This window comes from Rhipicephalus microplus, chromosome 2, assembly GCF_043290135.1.
Source record: "Rhipicephalus microplus isolate Deutch F79 chromosome 2, USDA_Rmic, whole genome shotgun sequence".
Lineage (NCBI taxonomy): Eukaryota > Metazoa > Arthropoda > Arachnida > Ixodida > Ixodidae > Rhipicephalus > Rhipicephalus microplus.
This window is the reverse complement of record NC_134701.1, coordinates 259,019,758-259,037,672: the sequence shown is the minus strand read 5'-3', so window position 1 is coordinate 259,037,672 and position 17,915 is coordinate 259,019,758. Positions and strand designations below refer to the sequence as shown.

The window sequence follows — 17,915 nt, the reverse complement described above, 5'->3', positions numbered from 1 at the left end:
CCAGCGCAACGTATTGAGACGGCTGTAATTCCGGGCACCCTCGTCGTCTATTAAGCCGGCGAGATCTTCAGCGGCACCACGTCAACTCCCCTACATGTACCAAGAGCTGGCCTGGCCCGTATGGAACTTTTTATTGGGACTATTTTAAAAACTGTTAATTTATTATAACCAGCCTTTTTTTAAATATTTGTAGTTCTGTGCGCTGCGTCGCACGTCGAAGCTCAGAAGCGCGAGCCTGAGCTTCTCGTAATTTTTTCTTCTTATCTTCTTTAGTTTCATCATGTTGTTATTTTAGTAATATTCCGCGTATTTGTGTTTTGTCTGTACCTGTTGTAGTGTTCTTTTAGAGCACAGTTTGTTTTATAACCGCTTTTTTTTCCCATCGCGTATCAGTTTCTTTCCTCTTATTTTTTGTAATCTCTTGCCATTGCCATTGTTTTATTTAAATGCTTGTTTGTGTTAATCAAATGTCCGTGTCAGCTCCATGAGTGCGTCGGTCAGGCCCACACATCACCACACGTGCAACCCCGCAAGGGTCGACCGACCTGCACATTAATTTGAAATGTGCCACTTCGAGGCCTTTCAGGCGTCGCAGGCCGAAGCGTAAAGTGGAAGCCTGCGAGTCTGCCGCACGTCGATGTTGGATCGGCGGGGCCTCAGCAGTAGTGCGTGACTGTGATGATGATAATTATGATGATGATGTTGATGATGATGATGCACCGCCGCGGGGGTCTAGTGGCTAAGGTACTCGGCTGCTGACCCGCAGGTCGCGGGATCGAATCCCTGCTGCGGCTGCTGCATTTCCGATAGAGGCGGAAATGTTGTAGGCCCGTGTGCTCAGATATGGGTGCACGTTAAAGAACCCCAGGTGGTCGAAATTTTCGGAGCCCTACGGCGTCTCTCATAATCATATGGTGGTTTTGGGACGTTAAATCTCGCATATCAATCAATCTCTTTTTTCACACACGTCTAATGCCTTCTGTTTCTTTTCTTTCTCTTCAATAACTGAGCCCGTTTTTGCTTTGTAGGGTAGCAGATCGTACACCTTTGCTGTTTGACATTCACACACTGTTAGGTTTATTCACCTTTATATTCAACTTCGCCATCGGAAGATGCTGATGCTCACATTGAACAATAGCAAAACAAAAAGAAAGGGCTTCTAAAAGTTTCTAAGTCTTTCATCCTCCTCTCCCTCCCTGCACGATCCTCACAACTTTACGCCAATCCCAGCAGTCACCTATTCGCACTGGGGGGGGGGGGGGGGGGGGGGATAAAAGGGGGAGTGTGCAGACTACGGCCAGACCTTCCTATACCTCTGTTGTTTTCTGAAGCAAAATGGGAATGTGTTGGAGTTGTTAAGGTCCTTCTTAGTGGTGTTGTGGCAGGGGGATGCCTAAATCAACGCACCGAGTTCCTCACGCTGATACTTACAGGCAGGTACCAGTTCACTATATATATATTTGCTCAACGACGGTGTTTTCTTACACATTCAAACATTCTCTTATTCCCGTCTTCCATTTATTACCGCTCGGTTCTTTTCCAAAAGTATCTCCTGCACGCGAAAGTGTTAAAAGAAGTTTGCCTCGTCACTGGCCCAGCAGACTGTATACACTTCCGGTTCGCGGAAACGAGCGCGCATTCGAGCCCGCGGCCAACGGGTTGGTCCACTGTTTGCGCGCCGTGGCGGCGACAGCCCTCTTCCGGCCGATAGCGTTGCGCGCTTATCGGGCACCCTTCCCTTTCTCCCTCCTCGCGCCGCGTCGGCTAATCCGCGGGATCATCTCCTTTGTCGTCGCCGCCGCCTCAACGGCCGCGCCCACTCAGGCGCCCCGACACACGCGTCCTCTTGGAACGCGCAGCTGCCGACGTTAAGGCTTACGCAGAGAGAGAGAAAGAGAGAGAGCGAGAGATGTGGTGTGGCGGAGCACTTATTTTGACCACATGTGCCACGGCGAGAAAAAGCAAAACGGAGGAAGATTACAATCAATTCTCCCCGTATATGGCATCCATTCGCTCACTGTAAAATACACGTCAGTTTCGCCGCATGAGCGAAATAATGAATGTGATAGCAACCAAGTTGAACGTCATACAAAGTAACGCTAGACGCAAACTTCTTTAGGATCCACTTCAATAAAGAGAGTAAGGTCTCATTGAACTATAGCGATGCGACTTTCGTGCTTCAACGTGAAGTAAGCTGAGAGAGAGAGAGAGAGAAAGCGCGCTCCACTTTAAGTTGCTGCCCTAGCGACGAAGTCATCCCCTCTGCAGCCTTTCATGATCCTTCGCCCGACGTCCCTGCGCATTTCATCTATGCTTCAGTGGCGTCCGTCTGCACCCTTTTCAGACTTTCACGCGTACATATAACACACGACGCACGTGACGGTGTTATCGATTCGGACTTTATAGGGAATATGAGGGTGACGGTGAATGCATGCACCTCGAGTGTTCATAAGATTATTGTTGCAATAAATATAAGAGCCGACGTTGTTCTCACGCTTTTAAACAACCAACAGGTTGGATTGCACATTGAACTACATTGCGTGCAGTGCACTTGCGACCGTGGTAGTAGTGAAAGCGCGTCAAAAGAGCCACTAAACGCCGAAGGCGGTTCGCTGGACGCACCGGCGTAACTTAATTGGTTGACCGTGTTCTCTGCTAACGATTTTCCTCTCCCTTTCATAGGATAACAAACCGGATATTCGCACCTGATCAACTTATATTCCCTTACCTGGAGTCTCATCGTGAAAGACACCAATCCTGCTATAGAATGTGGTCTGTCATTGGCAGTACACGTCTCAATTGGTACAACACGCCTGTTTAGTAGTCGCCCCGCCACGGTGGTCTAGTGGCTAAGGTACTCGGCTGCTGACCCGCAGGTCGCGGGATCGAATTCCGACTGCGGCGGCTGCATTTCCGATGGAGGCGGAAGTGTTGTAAGCCCGTGTGCTCAGATTTGGGTGCACGTTAAAGAACCCCAGGTGGTCGAAATTTTCGGAGTCCTCCACTACGGTGTCTCTAATAATCATACGGTGGTTTTGGGACGTTAAACCCCGCATATCAATCACCATCGCCTGTTTTGTACTGCTTTCATTCTGATATACTGGTCGGTTTTGTTCTCGTTTACTCGAGGCATAACCGATTAATTTCTGAAAGTTTACGTCGCAATACCACCAATACATTTTTAGATGGTACAATATATCTTTATATGTAAACATATTTATAGTGTTACGTGTAAGTAACAGTAGGCAGTCCGCAGCCACAACACAGATCACCAACACCGTCCACTTCTTCACCCGCAGTCTGCAGAGGCACCCTTTTTGGGTATGTCCCACTATACCCTGTTGCAGTCAGCCGAACCCACGTAATAATATATTTATCTATTTATATATTTTTATATATTTAAATATCTTTATATATTTAAGTGTTAAGTAAACAGGCGAAGCTGCCCCGCCGCGGTGGTCTAGGGGCTAAGGTACTCGGCTGCTGATCCGCCGGGCGTGGGTTCGAATCCCGGCTGCGGCGGCTGCATTTCCGATGGAGGCGGAAATGTTGTAGGCCTGTGTGTTCAGATTTGGGTGCACGTTAAAGAACCCCAGGTGGTCTAAATTTCCGGAGCCCTCCACTATGGCGTCTCTCATAATCATATGGTGGTTTTGGGACGTTAAACCCCACATATCAATCAAATCAAACAGGCGAAGCAGATATTCACGGTTTATCTCTTGTAGTGAGCGAAAAATGTCAGAACCGCTTCGAGAGCGATTAAGAATATCCACCGAAGATAAGCGTGAAGCAAACTAAAAAAAGGGGGGAAAGTAACGAAAGAAAGACACGAGAAACATACAAGTTGCGTTTCTTGTGCACACACAGATGGCCGGCAAATCCTGGCCTCTTGCCGGATCGATGATTTTGTGTGTGTGTATACAGCTTGCTCGTAATCTTCCCGTGGCCTATCTGCGCATCGGGCGTCCTTAATTAGCTGGAAACACGGACGATAAAACAAGAGGCGCCACGGATGTCTGTATCTGCAGACGCGCGCCGTGCTTCTCCAGCTGAGCCGCAGAGCCGATAAGAAATGCGGCGCCTCTGCAAAAAAAAAAAAAAAAAGCTGCGTCATTTCCTTCTCCTCCTCAGGAAGAAGAAAGGAAGAGTGAAATAAAAAAAAAGGGAATGAAAAAAGAAACAGCTCGCGCAGACATCGTTCCTTGAAAACGAAAATGAGTCGGCACTCATTTAATATCGCGCTTTGTCGCATGATCACAAAACTTTCTGTATACAAAAAAAAAAAAAACATTCGGCAGATCCCACGTACCTGGGAATCGACGTTATGCGAAGCATGCGGAGGGAAGGTGACCTTGTTGTATATTTCTTATTGAGCGAAACGTCATGAAATGGCGTTAAATATGTGTACAAATGTTGCACGCACAGACATATGTTGAAGAGTTGCAGATGTTTATATAACCAGTTGTTCGCACTTGCGCAACGATGCCAACTGGAACATAAGTATCAGCAACACCAGAAGCTGATATGAAGCGCTGATGCTCGCGAGGATGCTGGCCCTGAACACTGCTGCATGAATCGACCTCAGCGCATGACAACTAACCACAATTGACATTATCCCGATGTGACAGCTGTGTCAAAGGAGTGCATATGTAATGTTGTAAAATTGGGTAGGCAACACTGCAAATACTATTGTTATTTCACGAAGATTAGCGACTATTCGAAAAGTAGTTGATGAGACATATGTGGGGTTTAACCTCCCAAAACCACCATATGATTATGAGAGACGCCGTAGTGGAAATTTCTACCACCTGGGGTTCTTTAACGTGCGCCTAAATCTGAGCACGCCAGCCTACGAGATTTCCACCTAAATCGGAAATGCAGCCGCCGCAGCCGGGATTCGAACCCGCGACCTGCGGGTCAGTAGCCGACTACGCTAGCCACTAGACCACCACGGCGGAACGAAAAGTAGTTCCGAGACCTGGCGTAGCTCTGTGGTAAAATGCTTCATTGTCGCGCATGCACAATGCTTGGGTTCGATTCCAGCTGGAACCCTGACATTTATTCTTTGCATTCGTCGGGTAAATGCCACCAATGTCGGGTATTTCTTGACGGTGTTAAAATTGCCCATGTGTGTTCCCGTCGTTCCTGCGCAGACGCTAAGTGTCTATCACCTGTGGCACATACCAGCGGCACATACCCGCCCGTGGGTATGAGCCACTATCTGGCGGGAAGCGTTTGACGGCGTACACGACGGGATTGTGACATTATTGATGTCTTTACCAGCGCGTCATATTCGTCAAACCATCTTACCCTCCCATGCATGCTAATTTTGGTTCACGCCAAGTTAAGGGGGCGACCACGAGAGCACACAAACGTAAGCGGATAGATAGATAGATAGATAGATAGATAGATAGATAGATAGATAGATAGATAGATAGATAGATAGATAGATAGACAGACAGACAGACAGACAGACAGACAGACAGACAGACAGACAGACAGACAGACAGACAGACAGACAGACAGATAGATAGATAGATAGATAGATAGATAGATAGATAGATAGATAGATAGATAGATAGATAGATAGATAGATAGATAGATAGATAGATAGATAGATAGATAGATAGATAGATAGATAGATAGATAGATACGCTGAAAGTCGCCGAAGTTCGCTAAGAAATGCTTCGCATCTAAAATAATGAGGTTTCCTATATCGCATTGCACACAATATTAGGCTTAACGTTGCCACGACGTGGCTTGGAAAACACTCTACTGTCACCCGTGGAAGGTTAACATAACTTGCACGCATGTTTCAGTTGATGTTCTGGGGTAACGTACACAGCAATAATCGAAACATGCATGATTACAACAACGATGCTGCTTTGAAGTGATGAAAACTTGCCAAACATGTATACAATATTGCCAGAGCCAACGTTTTTCAACGAAGACTTATAGTTTGTGCTCGTAGGGATATCAGTGTCTTACAAAAAAACAAAAAAAAACAAAAGGGGTTGACTGTTGCACAAAAACGGACCAATTTCTCGGCCTCAGCCGCGAAAATTTAGGCCCGCAGGGAAAAGAACAGCGCGGATCAGAGCAGGGGAAAGGGGGAGCTAGGGACCAAGGATCAAAATGTCAGCTATCGTTACCACTTGAAACAAAAGCATTCCTTATATCTTATAACACGATCATTCTGAACAGCATTCGGCGTCACGATCTGAGAAAATAATGTCGACAATAATGGACGTGACTATCAAAATTAATACCGAGTTTTTACTCCACGATAATATTAGAACGAATTGTGACCGCGCGGTCGCAAACAGAAAGTGCTTGAGACCACTCACGTCTATTTAAATTACTTGAAGAGTGCGTTATTGATCGCACAAGATGAATCACTTGTTTTTGCATGATGAGTTGTTTATCGCAGCAGGCGGGAAAATAATGCGAGTGGCGTTTAGTAAGGTCACGGAATCGTATTCCTTCCACAGCACAAAATAACTGCTAAATAAATGTCTGACAACGCTTAGCTGCGACAGAACAAACGCTCGCAATAACTCTGCGGAGTTGGTCCTCATGGTCGATATCAGGGACCGGAGAGCTTACTTGTACATCAGGGGAAAAAAAAAATAGGACGAGGACAGTCACGGTCGGGCCGGGCCGCTAGCAAAATGATTTGATTGATATGTGAGGTTTAACGTCCCAAAACCACCATATGATTATGAGAGGCACTGTAATAAAGAGCTCCAAAAATTTTGACCACCTGGGGTTCTTTAACGTGCACACAAATCTGAGCACACGGGCCTACAACATTTCCGCCTCCATCGGAAATGCAGCCGCCACAGCCGGGATTCGATACCGCAACCTGCGGGTCAGAAGCCGAGTACCTTAGCCACTAGACCACTGCGGCGGTCTGGTTTAGCATGCAACTTGCGATGACACGGAAAATGATAGGCCAAACACTGAAAGACAGGAAGAGAACAGATCGGATTGGAGAACAAACAAATATTCTAGCTCACATTAATAATAGTAATAATAATTAAAAGAAGGACTCACGGGCCCCTAGTGCATTCGCGGTTTTGCACTGCTTCCAGAATCGGAGGCACTGGTTTTGCACTGCGTTAGGAATCGGGAGGGGTGTCGCAGTATCCCACAGCTACGGCAACGTGGCCATCGTAGTCGAACTTTTCACTTGGGAGCAGAGGAGGCAGGCGTTCGTATAGAGATGCATGTAATGTACGTATAGGCTGTAGAAGCAAATGATGATTACACATTACTGGCATGACGACTTTTTGACCGCATGACTGGCGTCCAATATTAAATATACATATCGAAAAACTTTAAGATCTAGTCGCCGTGATGTTGCTGATCAAATCGGACGAATCAGAAAAGTTGGCCTTTCTTACGGTATATGTGTTCTCCACGAAATGAACGTGGTTTTTAAGGTAGTGATTAACCATGAATTCACTGACCGTACGTCGCACGCTCAACAAAACAGCTTCTCCTCGTTTTTTTTATTTGCAACGATGTGTTTGAAAATACAAGCAGATGAGCAAGTGGTCGTGGGTTTGGTTTGGTTTCTGTTAAGTGGTGACTGCACAAGCTTCGATGCTGGAGAAAAAAAAAACAATGACATAAAAGATGCGTGCGCGGAAAGGACAGCAGAATCATGGCGTAAGCTGGAGGAGAATTGCTTTACAAGCCAACTGAGAACTTTTTTTTAGGACACTGCAGGTGACATGCCTAAAAAAGTTGTATTTCAGTGGCCACAAAATTATCGAATCACTGCGAGGTCTGCTTTGTGATTGTCAAAACACTCGTATTCGGCACATAGCTTTGGGATGACAGTTAAAAAAAAACTAATGATGTTCAAAAATATTAAAACGATGGTATGGATCTAGATTAAGAAATTCTCTTCATACGGTATTTAAAGCATATCAACGTCGAGAAGACATGAGAGAAAGAGGAATCGATAAGGCAACGCAGAAGCAAATCGTCTTCCAGATGCAATGATGCAAACGAAGGACAACTTAAATAAAATTTTAAAGCACAAGTGAGCACCGACGGATGGGAATTCAAAGTGCTATAGAGGTCTAAAGACGAACATTCTCGGGCGTTTCGATATATGTAACCACATATCTTAGTCATAGCATCGTCTTCGGACCTATAAACATCTTCGATTTATAGGTATCCGGACCATATTTGGCGTGGTAGTAATGAAAGGGTTTGTTCCGGACGTCACGTCACGTGACACTGTTGTCGGGACTTGTAAGCATGTGTCGATACTTGTCGGCACCTTTAAGTAAAAGAAAAAAAAATATTAGGGAGCAGATTTGTGAATTGTAAAGTGTTCCGCCTGGCAGCTACTCCAGTTGTAGAAGTCCTTGTTACGCTGTCCGCAGCTCCTTGAAGCTGAATTTCCAACTATAGCTCAGTCCCACACTTTTCTTTTTTTTTTTTTCGTTATCAGAGCAAAAACGCATGGATGCAGACAAGATAGGGCACGTAACATATTCAAATTTCCGTGCACGTGCACGCGCGCCTCCACTCCGCTGTTATGCACCTTTTCACGGGAAGGAAAAAAAAACACCGCCATAATGGGCTGTGCGCGGGAGTACAAAGGCTAAGGGCGCAGCGTCGTCAGTGCATTTTCGAGAGGACGCGCCAATTTGCACAGCCCAAGGAGGGCTATGGCGGCGCCCAGGGAGGCGTTCATGAAAAGGTGAATACAGCTTTCCATTATAATCGTATCAAGCTTTCCCTTGTTCGGTTCGTCGATTTCTGATAATTCGCGAGCATATATGTCGCTCTTCAATAGCTCTGATGCGAAATTCCATGCCGGAAACGAATTCACGCTGTGTCCACTTTCTGTCGCATGTTCGGTGTCACGTGTGACGCTTACGTGGCGTCACTTTTTCTCCTTCCATATGCGCTGTGCCCCGGCCGCCGAATCCACGGATATGACCAAGCGGATGCAGCCACTTGCTGTGCCTTCAACACCGTCTGTGTTGCCATCCCGCTATTGGACGAAGCGGGTAAGCTTCCCGCGCTTCTGGGCGAGTCAGGAACGTACAGCACATGGTGAATTTACGACTAAAGAAGAAAAAATAACAAACAAAAGAAAAACACGAGCACCGCCGCGGCCCTTCTTTATTCAGCGCTAATTGACATGCAAGAGATAAGAAGCGTGGTCGATAACGGCAAAAGGTTAAGGGGAGCGATGAAACTAAGAAATTTGAAAGGCATGTAGAGGAGTCAGCTGTGGAAGGACAGGGTGCGTTGGGAATCATTGGGACAGGCTTTCGCCCTGCTGCGAATATAAGCTACAATGCTGCTTATGATGATGACGCCACGCTTATAAGTGCCATCTGTAGTAGGATCCCGGAAATGGCAGCCGCATCAATGGCATACAAAGACTTTGGTGCGCCCGCAGACCTGAGGTACACGGCTTGCATGTCTCGTAGCCATATCGTGGTTCATGGCACATGACATCGCGGAATTAAAATAAAGACAGCACGTCGACGAAATTAACTTTCATAAAAAAAAAGCAAGAAACATTAGAAATTCGGCTAACAATCCCGCCCCTTGACCTTCACATCCTATCCGGTCCAGACTGCGATCCGACTGAAGTCTACCGCGTCGCCTTTGAATTGGAGGAAAGTGGCATATATATGAGAATCTATAGATTGTTTCTCGTTGGAGCTACCGATTGTCATAGCTGTGACGTTTGCGCATAGAGTTAAATGATCACGCATTCTTCCTGCGTGTTCCGCTTTTTTTGCGCATGCAATGCAAGTTTGAGAATTGGGGCCCCAAGGAGCTTGGGTTTGGTTTGGAAAAACTTTATTGACAAGTCCGAAGGCGTGCGCCCTAGCACACGGCGGGCCGCTCCCACGATGGGACAGTAAGGCCGAGCCCTAGCGCCGCATCGTGGGCCCTCTGGACAGCCCAAAGTTGCGATGTTATGTCTGGACTCCGGAGAGCGGAGTCCCACTTTCTGGACGATGCTGTATCGGTGCCACGTACCGAAAGGCACTCCCAGAGCATGTGGTGTAAGGTGGCTAAACCGCCACATTTTGTACACGAGTTGGTTAAATAAACATCAGGATAAAGCTTGTGAAGAAAGGCAGGGTTAGGGTACGTTTCTGTTTGAAGTAATCGCAATGTAAGCGCCTGCGCTCTATTTAGCTTCGCATGTGGAGGTGGAAAGATTCTCCTATCCATAGCGAAATGTTGGGTTATTTCATTATATGTAGTTGGCGGATCCCTGTTTACGAAATCTCCAGTTCGACCCAAAGGTCCTCCATGGCCGCGGACAGCTAACCCTCGCGCCCTGGAGTGGGCCAACTCATTGAGATTTATGATCCCTCCGTCCATGTTTCCCATATGAGCTGGGAACCATGTAATGGTATGGGTTGTAAGCAACTTATCACCGAGTATATTTTTGGCCTCTTTGCACACAGCTCCAACACTGAAGGCACGAATGGCAGCTCTAGAATCGCTAAATATGTGTTCATTACGCTGATCTAAAAGAGCCAAGGCGATGGCAACCTGCTCAGCTGCATTGGCAGTTCTGGCGCATACCGACGCCGCATTAATTGTAATGCCTTTGTGGTTGATTGCCACTACCGTGAATCGGTCTCTCTGGCCATCATATTGCGCCGCGTCTACGAAACAGGCCCCCCCGTCAAGATCCGCAACTTGGCGAAGAAGGGCCCGAGCACGCGCTCTCCTCCTTCCAACATTACGTTGGGGATGCATGTTCCGCGGGGCAGGCGAGACAATGATGTTTTCCTTCTGATCCCTCGTCAACCCTTGGTACAGAGCCTCAATCTGAGCTGGTGGAATACCCATTTCTGCGAGAATCATCCTCCCCGCTTTTGAGCCAGACAGCCTAATTACCTGTGTTCTTTCTTGTGCTTCCGCAATTTCCTCCAATGTATTATGAATTCCCAACTGCAGGAGACGATTGGTGTGGGTGTAGTTGGGGAGCCCAAGGGCATTCTTTACAGCTCTCCTGATCATTGCATTAAGCTTGTCCCTTTCCAATCTCTTCCAGACATGCATTGCCGCCACATATGCAAAATGACACAGCAGAAAAGCATGTATAAGCCTGACCAAGTTGTCCTCTGATAGTCCTGTCCTTCGGTTAGCCACCCGTCTTATGAGCCTAATAACACTGTCTGTCTTTTTTTCCAACCTTTTAATCGTGATGGTGTTGGTGCCCGTTGCTTCTAGCGTCATACCTAAGATCCGAATGGAAGCGACTTTGGGGATTGATCGTCCGCTTTTGGTACGTAAGTGGATGTCATTTTCTAGGGGCGGCACCCAGCCTCGCGGTCGACGGCCCCTCCTGACCGGTTTATAGAGGAGAAGCTCAGACTTTTCCGGAGAGCAAGAAAGGCCTGTGTCTTCCAGAAAACTCTCGGTAGTGTCGATGGCCTCTTGCAGGGCCGCCTCTACAGTGCCATCACTTCCTCCTCTACACCAAATGGTGATATCATCGGCATAAATTGTATGACCAACATCTGAAATTCCAGAAAGCTGCCTCGAGAGACGAGCCATGACGATGTTAAAAAGTAAGGGTGATAGAACAGATCCCTGCGGGGTGCCCCTATTTCCCAGCGCTTGCACATCCGATTCTAGATCTCCAACTTTAAGTATGGCTTTTCGACCACACAGGAAGGATCTGACAAACGCATGAAATGAGGAACCTAGGTTGAGACTTGAGATCGCATCTAAAATAGAATCATGGCGGACATTATCAAACGCTTTTTTTTATATCCAAGCCTAGGATCGCCCTGGTGTCTCTGGTATGATTATCTAAAATTTGACACTTAATGATTTTCATAGCATCCTGCGTACAGAGGCCTGGCCTAAAGCCAATAAGGTAGTGAGGGAAGAGATCATTGTGCTCTATGTAGTCCGCGATTCGGTTCTGGACAACGTGTTCCACCACCTTTCCCACGCATGACGTGAGAGAGATGGGGCGCAGATTGTCCAAACTTGGTGCTTTACCGGGCTTGGGAATGAGGATCACCTTGGCCAACTTCCATTGTTCCGGGATGTCACCTCCCTTCCAAATCCTATTAATCTCATCAGTAAGAAATTCAACAGAGTCATCTTCCAAATTCCGAAGCGCTTTGTTGGTGACCCTATCTGGACCCGGTGCCGATCGACCATTAAGTTCGTGCAGGGCACGTCGCACATCGCTGATGGTGAAGGGTTCATCCAAATGGGCACAAGGTGTTCCCATATACCCCGGATAGGCTTGCATGGAATCAACTGCTAGCGGTAGATACTTCTCAGCAAGCTGCCCCAATAGCTCCGCGCCCGAGGAGGATTTTTGAGCAAGATGAAGTATTCTAGCAAGGACCCCCCTCTGATTAGATTTAGTGCCCGACTCGTCAAGCAAGTGTTTTAAAAGATTCCATTTACCTCTGGTTCGCATTTGTCCATCGACTGAATTACAAATTTCATCCCACTGCTGCCTCGACAAGTTTTTGCAATGTTCTTCAATTTGTGTATTTAACTCTGCTATCTTTTTCCGAAGCCTACGATTAAGTCTCTGACCCTTCCATCTGGCCAATAGCGACTGCTTTGCCTCCAGTAAATGCGCAAGCCGACTGTCCATTTTGTTTGTCTGTACCTCTGTCTCAATGGTTCTGGTAACCGCTCTAACGTCCTGCAGCAGCATCTCTGTCCATTGCCCCAGAGAGTCCGGGATTTCCCCCTGTTCCGCTCGAGCGCTGCGTGACTCCCGAAATTTATCCCAATCCACGTAAGTAAACTTTCTTTTAGATTTTGCCTCCATCTGTAATTTAGTAACTGTAATATAATGATCACTTCCTAAATCCGTCAGAAGATTTTCCCAACCTACCGAGCCAGCATTTTTCACGAAAGCTAGGTCCGGGGTGGAGTCCCTGGTGGTGGATGTGCCGCGCCTAGTAGGAAACATCGGGTCCGTAATTAACGAGAGATCCGCATCTCCCGTCTCCTGCCACAAGCTCCTGCCTTTAGCTGAATCATACGGGTAGTTCCACGCCCGGAAAGGCGAGTTAAAATCCCCCGCCACAACCAGAGGAGAGAGCCCAGCCAATCTGGTTGCCTTAGCTATGATCGTCCTAAAACGCTGCCTATGATCACTAGGGCTACTATATATGTTCAGTATAAAAATGCTGGAAAGGTTGGAAGAACTCGGAATGACCTCAACTAAGGAGAGCTCCGTTTTATTAGGTCTTACCCCTAGATCATGTGTCACAAAGGTGAACTTGTTGCTGACTAACGTGGCAATCCCTCTGCCTTCCCCTTTAACTGCATGTGCCTTGTACCCCGGTAGGGTTACACTATCAGACAGCGTCTCCTGCAGTAGGATCACTTGCGGCTTCTCGCTGTGAGAGCGGACAAATTGCTGCAGGGTGCCCCTTTTGCTAAGGATCCCCCTGCAGTTCCATTGCCATATACGAAATTCAGCGTGCGAGGCCATCTTGATCATTGGAGGTGCTCCCTGACCCTGCCGTCAGGTTCTGTACAGAAGCAACTGTACTATTCGAACTGGGGATACTCATGGGAATGGGCGCCGATAAAGGCGTTCCCTCTGGAAAGAAATCCGGGTGAATCCGAGCTGCTCCCCTGATATTGGGGCTCTGCACCATAAGGCCGGCGTTCTGTAATTGATTCTCCATACATTGAATTCTGGTATGTTGAATATCTATTTTCTGATCCATAACTGTGAGACGTTGATCGACCGCCGAGAAACGCTCATTAAGTTTGTGAATCTCAAGGCAAATTGAATTTAGAGTCTCCTTAATTTCAGATTTAGCTCTAGCCTGCACATTCTCGGCTGAAGTCGCAGCCTTACGCTTGGCTGGGTTACCCGAGGGGCCCGCTTCCACGACCATGGGAACCTCCATGGGTTGAGGAGAGGGAGAACCTACACACGGAGAAGCAGATGCCAGAGTAGCTTGAGATGTACTGACACGTCTAAGCTCAGCCATTTCGGCTCTCAGCGACTCAATAATGCTGCGCATTTCGGCATTCTCCTTCCTAAGCTGATTTAGCTCCGCTAGACCATGCTCTGGCGCAGTGCCTCCCGTTACCTTTTCACCTCCTCCGCTGCGCACCCGGTCAGCCCAGGAGCCACCCTGCATCTCCGGTTGGGGTGGGCTTTGGAAACGGACTGTGCCATGCGGGTCCCTGGACTGGCTCCTCGAGTGCGATGGGCCTCTGGATTGGGACCGACGACGATCTCTGGACCGGGACTTGGCTCGGCCTTTAGACGAAGTTCCCTTTCGCTGGCCTTGGGAGCGACTTCTGGACCGAGATCTGGATCTGGACCGACTGCTTGCCTGTTGCGATGAGTCACGGCTGTCCACCCCAGTTGCAGCAGAACGACTGTTTGAACTGGAGTTGCGGTGTGCAGGCTGGCTCACACCCTCGTCGGCGTTAGCAGGTACCGTTTGCTGACTACGACGCTCTGATTCCGCACGGCGCTCTCTTCGCCGCCTTCGCACAATAAATGGAAGCTGAAACCTTTGCTGGCAACTTTTATCCGTCGTGGCGTGTGGGCCGCCACAGAATCCACAGGTCGGGGAACATTGATGGTTCTCATCAGGGTTGTTGATTCCGCACCTCTTGCACACAGCTTCGTCCGGTGTCGGACAGACGTCCGCCCTGTGCCCGAGTCTGCCACAGGCATAGCAGCAGTCATGCTGCCGATGGTAAAGCGAGCATCTGACCAGCGCTGTGCCGAAATAAATGAAGTTGGGAACTTTGTAGCCATCGAAGACAATAACCACCGTCTCAGTGTTCTTAATACGTCTGACTCCCAGAGCCGTGGGGTTTCTTTCAGTAAGGATGCTCCTCTCCAGCTCCGTCTGGCTCTCCGATGCGTCAATCTTACGGATGACCCCCTTGCAGGTCTCATGCGGGGCAGCCTCGTAAGTGTTGATGTCATACTTCTTCATTCCCAATGTAAGGCAGCTCATCCTGAGGTAAGAGTCAGCGTTCGCACGGGACGCCGTGCTAATAACTATGATATTTTGCGTTGCATTCGGGCAGACAATGTCCTGACTGATGAGCGTGGGTACAATTCCAGCCGCCTCTGCGATTGCCCGGCCAAGTCTAGCTGAGCCCGCCTTCTCAACATCCAAGCCACCCCTTGGACGGACGATAATCTTCCAGTGCTCGCTAGGCAGTCGAGGCATTCTCGATGATTTGATAACTTGATTCTTCAAGTGTAGAGCTTTTCTTGTAGCACTGAAATTGCCCCTGGCATTCTCGCCGCATGCCGTGGCACGCTCTGTAGCACTGGCGTTCGTGCGCCTCGAGCTTTTCTTCACCGCGGCGGAACGCCAGCCGTGTTCCTCTCCAAACTCTTCCGGAGGGAGTTCATCACCGTCCATAATAACAGCAGCACCGTCCAGCATATTGGCTCAGCAGGTGGAACGAAGGGCGCGTCCAAGGAAGGGCGCGTCCTGCCCGGCAGACGCCAACTCGGCGTTTGGTAAGCACGCGAGGCGTGGTCGGTGGCGTAAAAGTCCGAAAAATGCTCAAAAATGAACCTACCGGTGAAAGTCCGCTACCGACGTGAACCTTGGCAGCTTATGAGTCGACTCGTAGCAAGATCTTGAGGCACAGCACACGAAAAACCACAAAAATCATTTGCTGAAGCGGGAGCCCAAAGACCCCGGACTGCTCCGTTCTGCGCCACCTGGCGTTCCTCCCCAAGGAGCTTGGGGACACAAGCAGTTTGTGACCCACCAGGATGCATGCGCAGAGCCCAAGTCAATCTTGGACGCTTTCATTTGTGTTCCCAAGGCCCAAAAATAGAAAACTATAGCGTGCACGGTCCCCAGGGCGTTTTAGGTCGCTGGCAAAACGTTGCAGACGCAGCGTTTAGCCGTACGGAACTTCATGCGTTTGATCCAACGCCACCTGCGTCTGACACAGTTCTCAGACTGTACTGCTCCTCCAAACGCCACATTGAATAGCTAACCATGGAACGCAGCTTGGGAACCCAATTCTCAAACTCTTTATTTTTCAGTATGCTCGGTAGCAGCTAAGCCACATAGTCTCCACCTAATATACAGGCGTGTCCATTGTAAAGAAAGACTCACGTTATAGTTTTGATTGACATCAGTGGGGACACGACCTTTAGCGTGCTGGCGTCGTCTGTTGAGAGCGCGCACTACGTAATACATATTTTGCCTCGCTTTTTTTTGTTCATACAACGACGTCACTAAACGCTTCAAGCCGGGTCACGGGATCGAATTTCGGCTGCGGCACGGTGTAAGAAAAACTACTCTTACACCGTGGGCTGCGGCAGCTGCATTTTCGATGGAAGCGAAAATGCTGTAGGCCCGTGTGCTCAGATTTTGGTGCACGTTAAAGAACCCCAGGTGGTTGAAATTTCCCCCACTACGGCGTCTCTCATAATCATATGGTGGTTTTGGGACGTTAAACTCCACGTATCAATCAACGCTTCAAGCTGGGTCCGGCATGTTCGTCAGCTGATCCAATCCGACTACGCCACGATCATTGAATCACCATAGCCAGGACGTTTGCCCTGGCCATATGGCAAGAGTGAATTGGGAAAAATGCCCCCCCCCCCCCCGCCCCCGCAACCTCTTTGTGATTACTCGTGTACCTTTACGTAGATCTCACGTGTCGTCTAACAACATTAATTTAACCTTTCGGAATCACTGAAGCGTCTTGATACACCCGGGTCGTCTGGATCACTATGCGCATTTTTTGTTGTAATTGCTATATGCATCTTAAAAAAAAGCACATCCTTTCACGTGAAGTACACATGGGCGACCACCCCACGTCCCGCGAGAGTGATTCGGCTCTCTGCTTTGGTGTTCTGCAGGCTTCACGGCCCGCTATCAAAGCACCGCTAAAAGAAAAACGAAAACAGGGTAAGGATGAGTGTAATATTTCACAGCGATGTGTCTTCTATACTCCCATTCCTTGTGTTCGTTCGTTGCACAGAGTTCAGAAACACAGTGTGAATATAACGTAAAAAAATATTAGTAAATATGATTATCAATTTCGCAGGTAGGCATAAATAATGTGATGATTAGCCAAAAAAGGACATTGGAAATGACTGGTTAAGAAATGGGTAGATGTATAAAATAAAAATATATAAAAAAGAGACATAAAAAACGGGATATGTGAATGGACTATAAAATGGGCCGATTATATATATAGGTGCACAACTCAATGTCCTACTCTGAAAGATTGGGTGTGTTTGAAAACAGAAATGGCTGCGTTTTTTTTTTATTTCGACAAACCTCTGGCACACTTTGATAACTGTACTCGTGACAGTCTTCATGCACTCATGTCAATAACTGATTGCTGGGTCTACAGGGCCAGGCTAGCTATCCCAAACGTTCTTTTTTTTTTTTTTGAAATTCACCAAAGCGCCTTACACAAACGCGCGCGTTTCCGCAGCCTCACGTCCAAAACGCAGTTTCAAATAACATTCCTTCTTGAGAACTTCTGCAAGATTAATTCACAGTGCCATACAACTATGTTTGAGGTGTTGCTTTCCGCCCTGGGCCGGTTCGCTCCTCCTTAGGCGACCTGGTCACCGCCGGGTTCCCCCGGGGTCACCATATCGACGCCCAGCTTAGCGCGGACACCCGATCAACATGGGTCAGCGTAAGGCAGGACTCCCAGCCTCAACCCGTCCTCTAGTACTGGGCTCCAGTTTGAGGTGTGTCATACGTTTTATTATGAATGGTGTTCAGCGCTTCTCAAATTCTGAAAACAACCCTTCAAGTGGGTATGGTCTATAGGGTAAACGGGTTATCTTGGTTTCGACTTCATATCGCGGGAAGTTCTCGATATCTTATTGCGAATTTTCGCGTACTTATCAAGAAAACTAATGGCCTTTACTTCGTGTGATCTTT

General features: G+C 48.0%; 1 protein-coding gene across 1 annotated transcript in view; it reads left to right on the top strand.

Moving 5' to 3' along the window:
* Positions 1-17,915, top strand: part of LOC119170058 (caudal type homeobox) — a 46,800-nt gene that overhangs the window by 23,566 nt on the left and 5,319 nt on the right. The window contains exon 2 of the mRNA XM_037421084.2: positions 8,979-9,035. Coding sequence (XP_037276981.2) covers positions 8,979-9,035 — 57 coding nt within the window. The remainder of the gene's footprint in view (positions 1-8,978; positions 9,036-17,915) is intronic.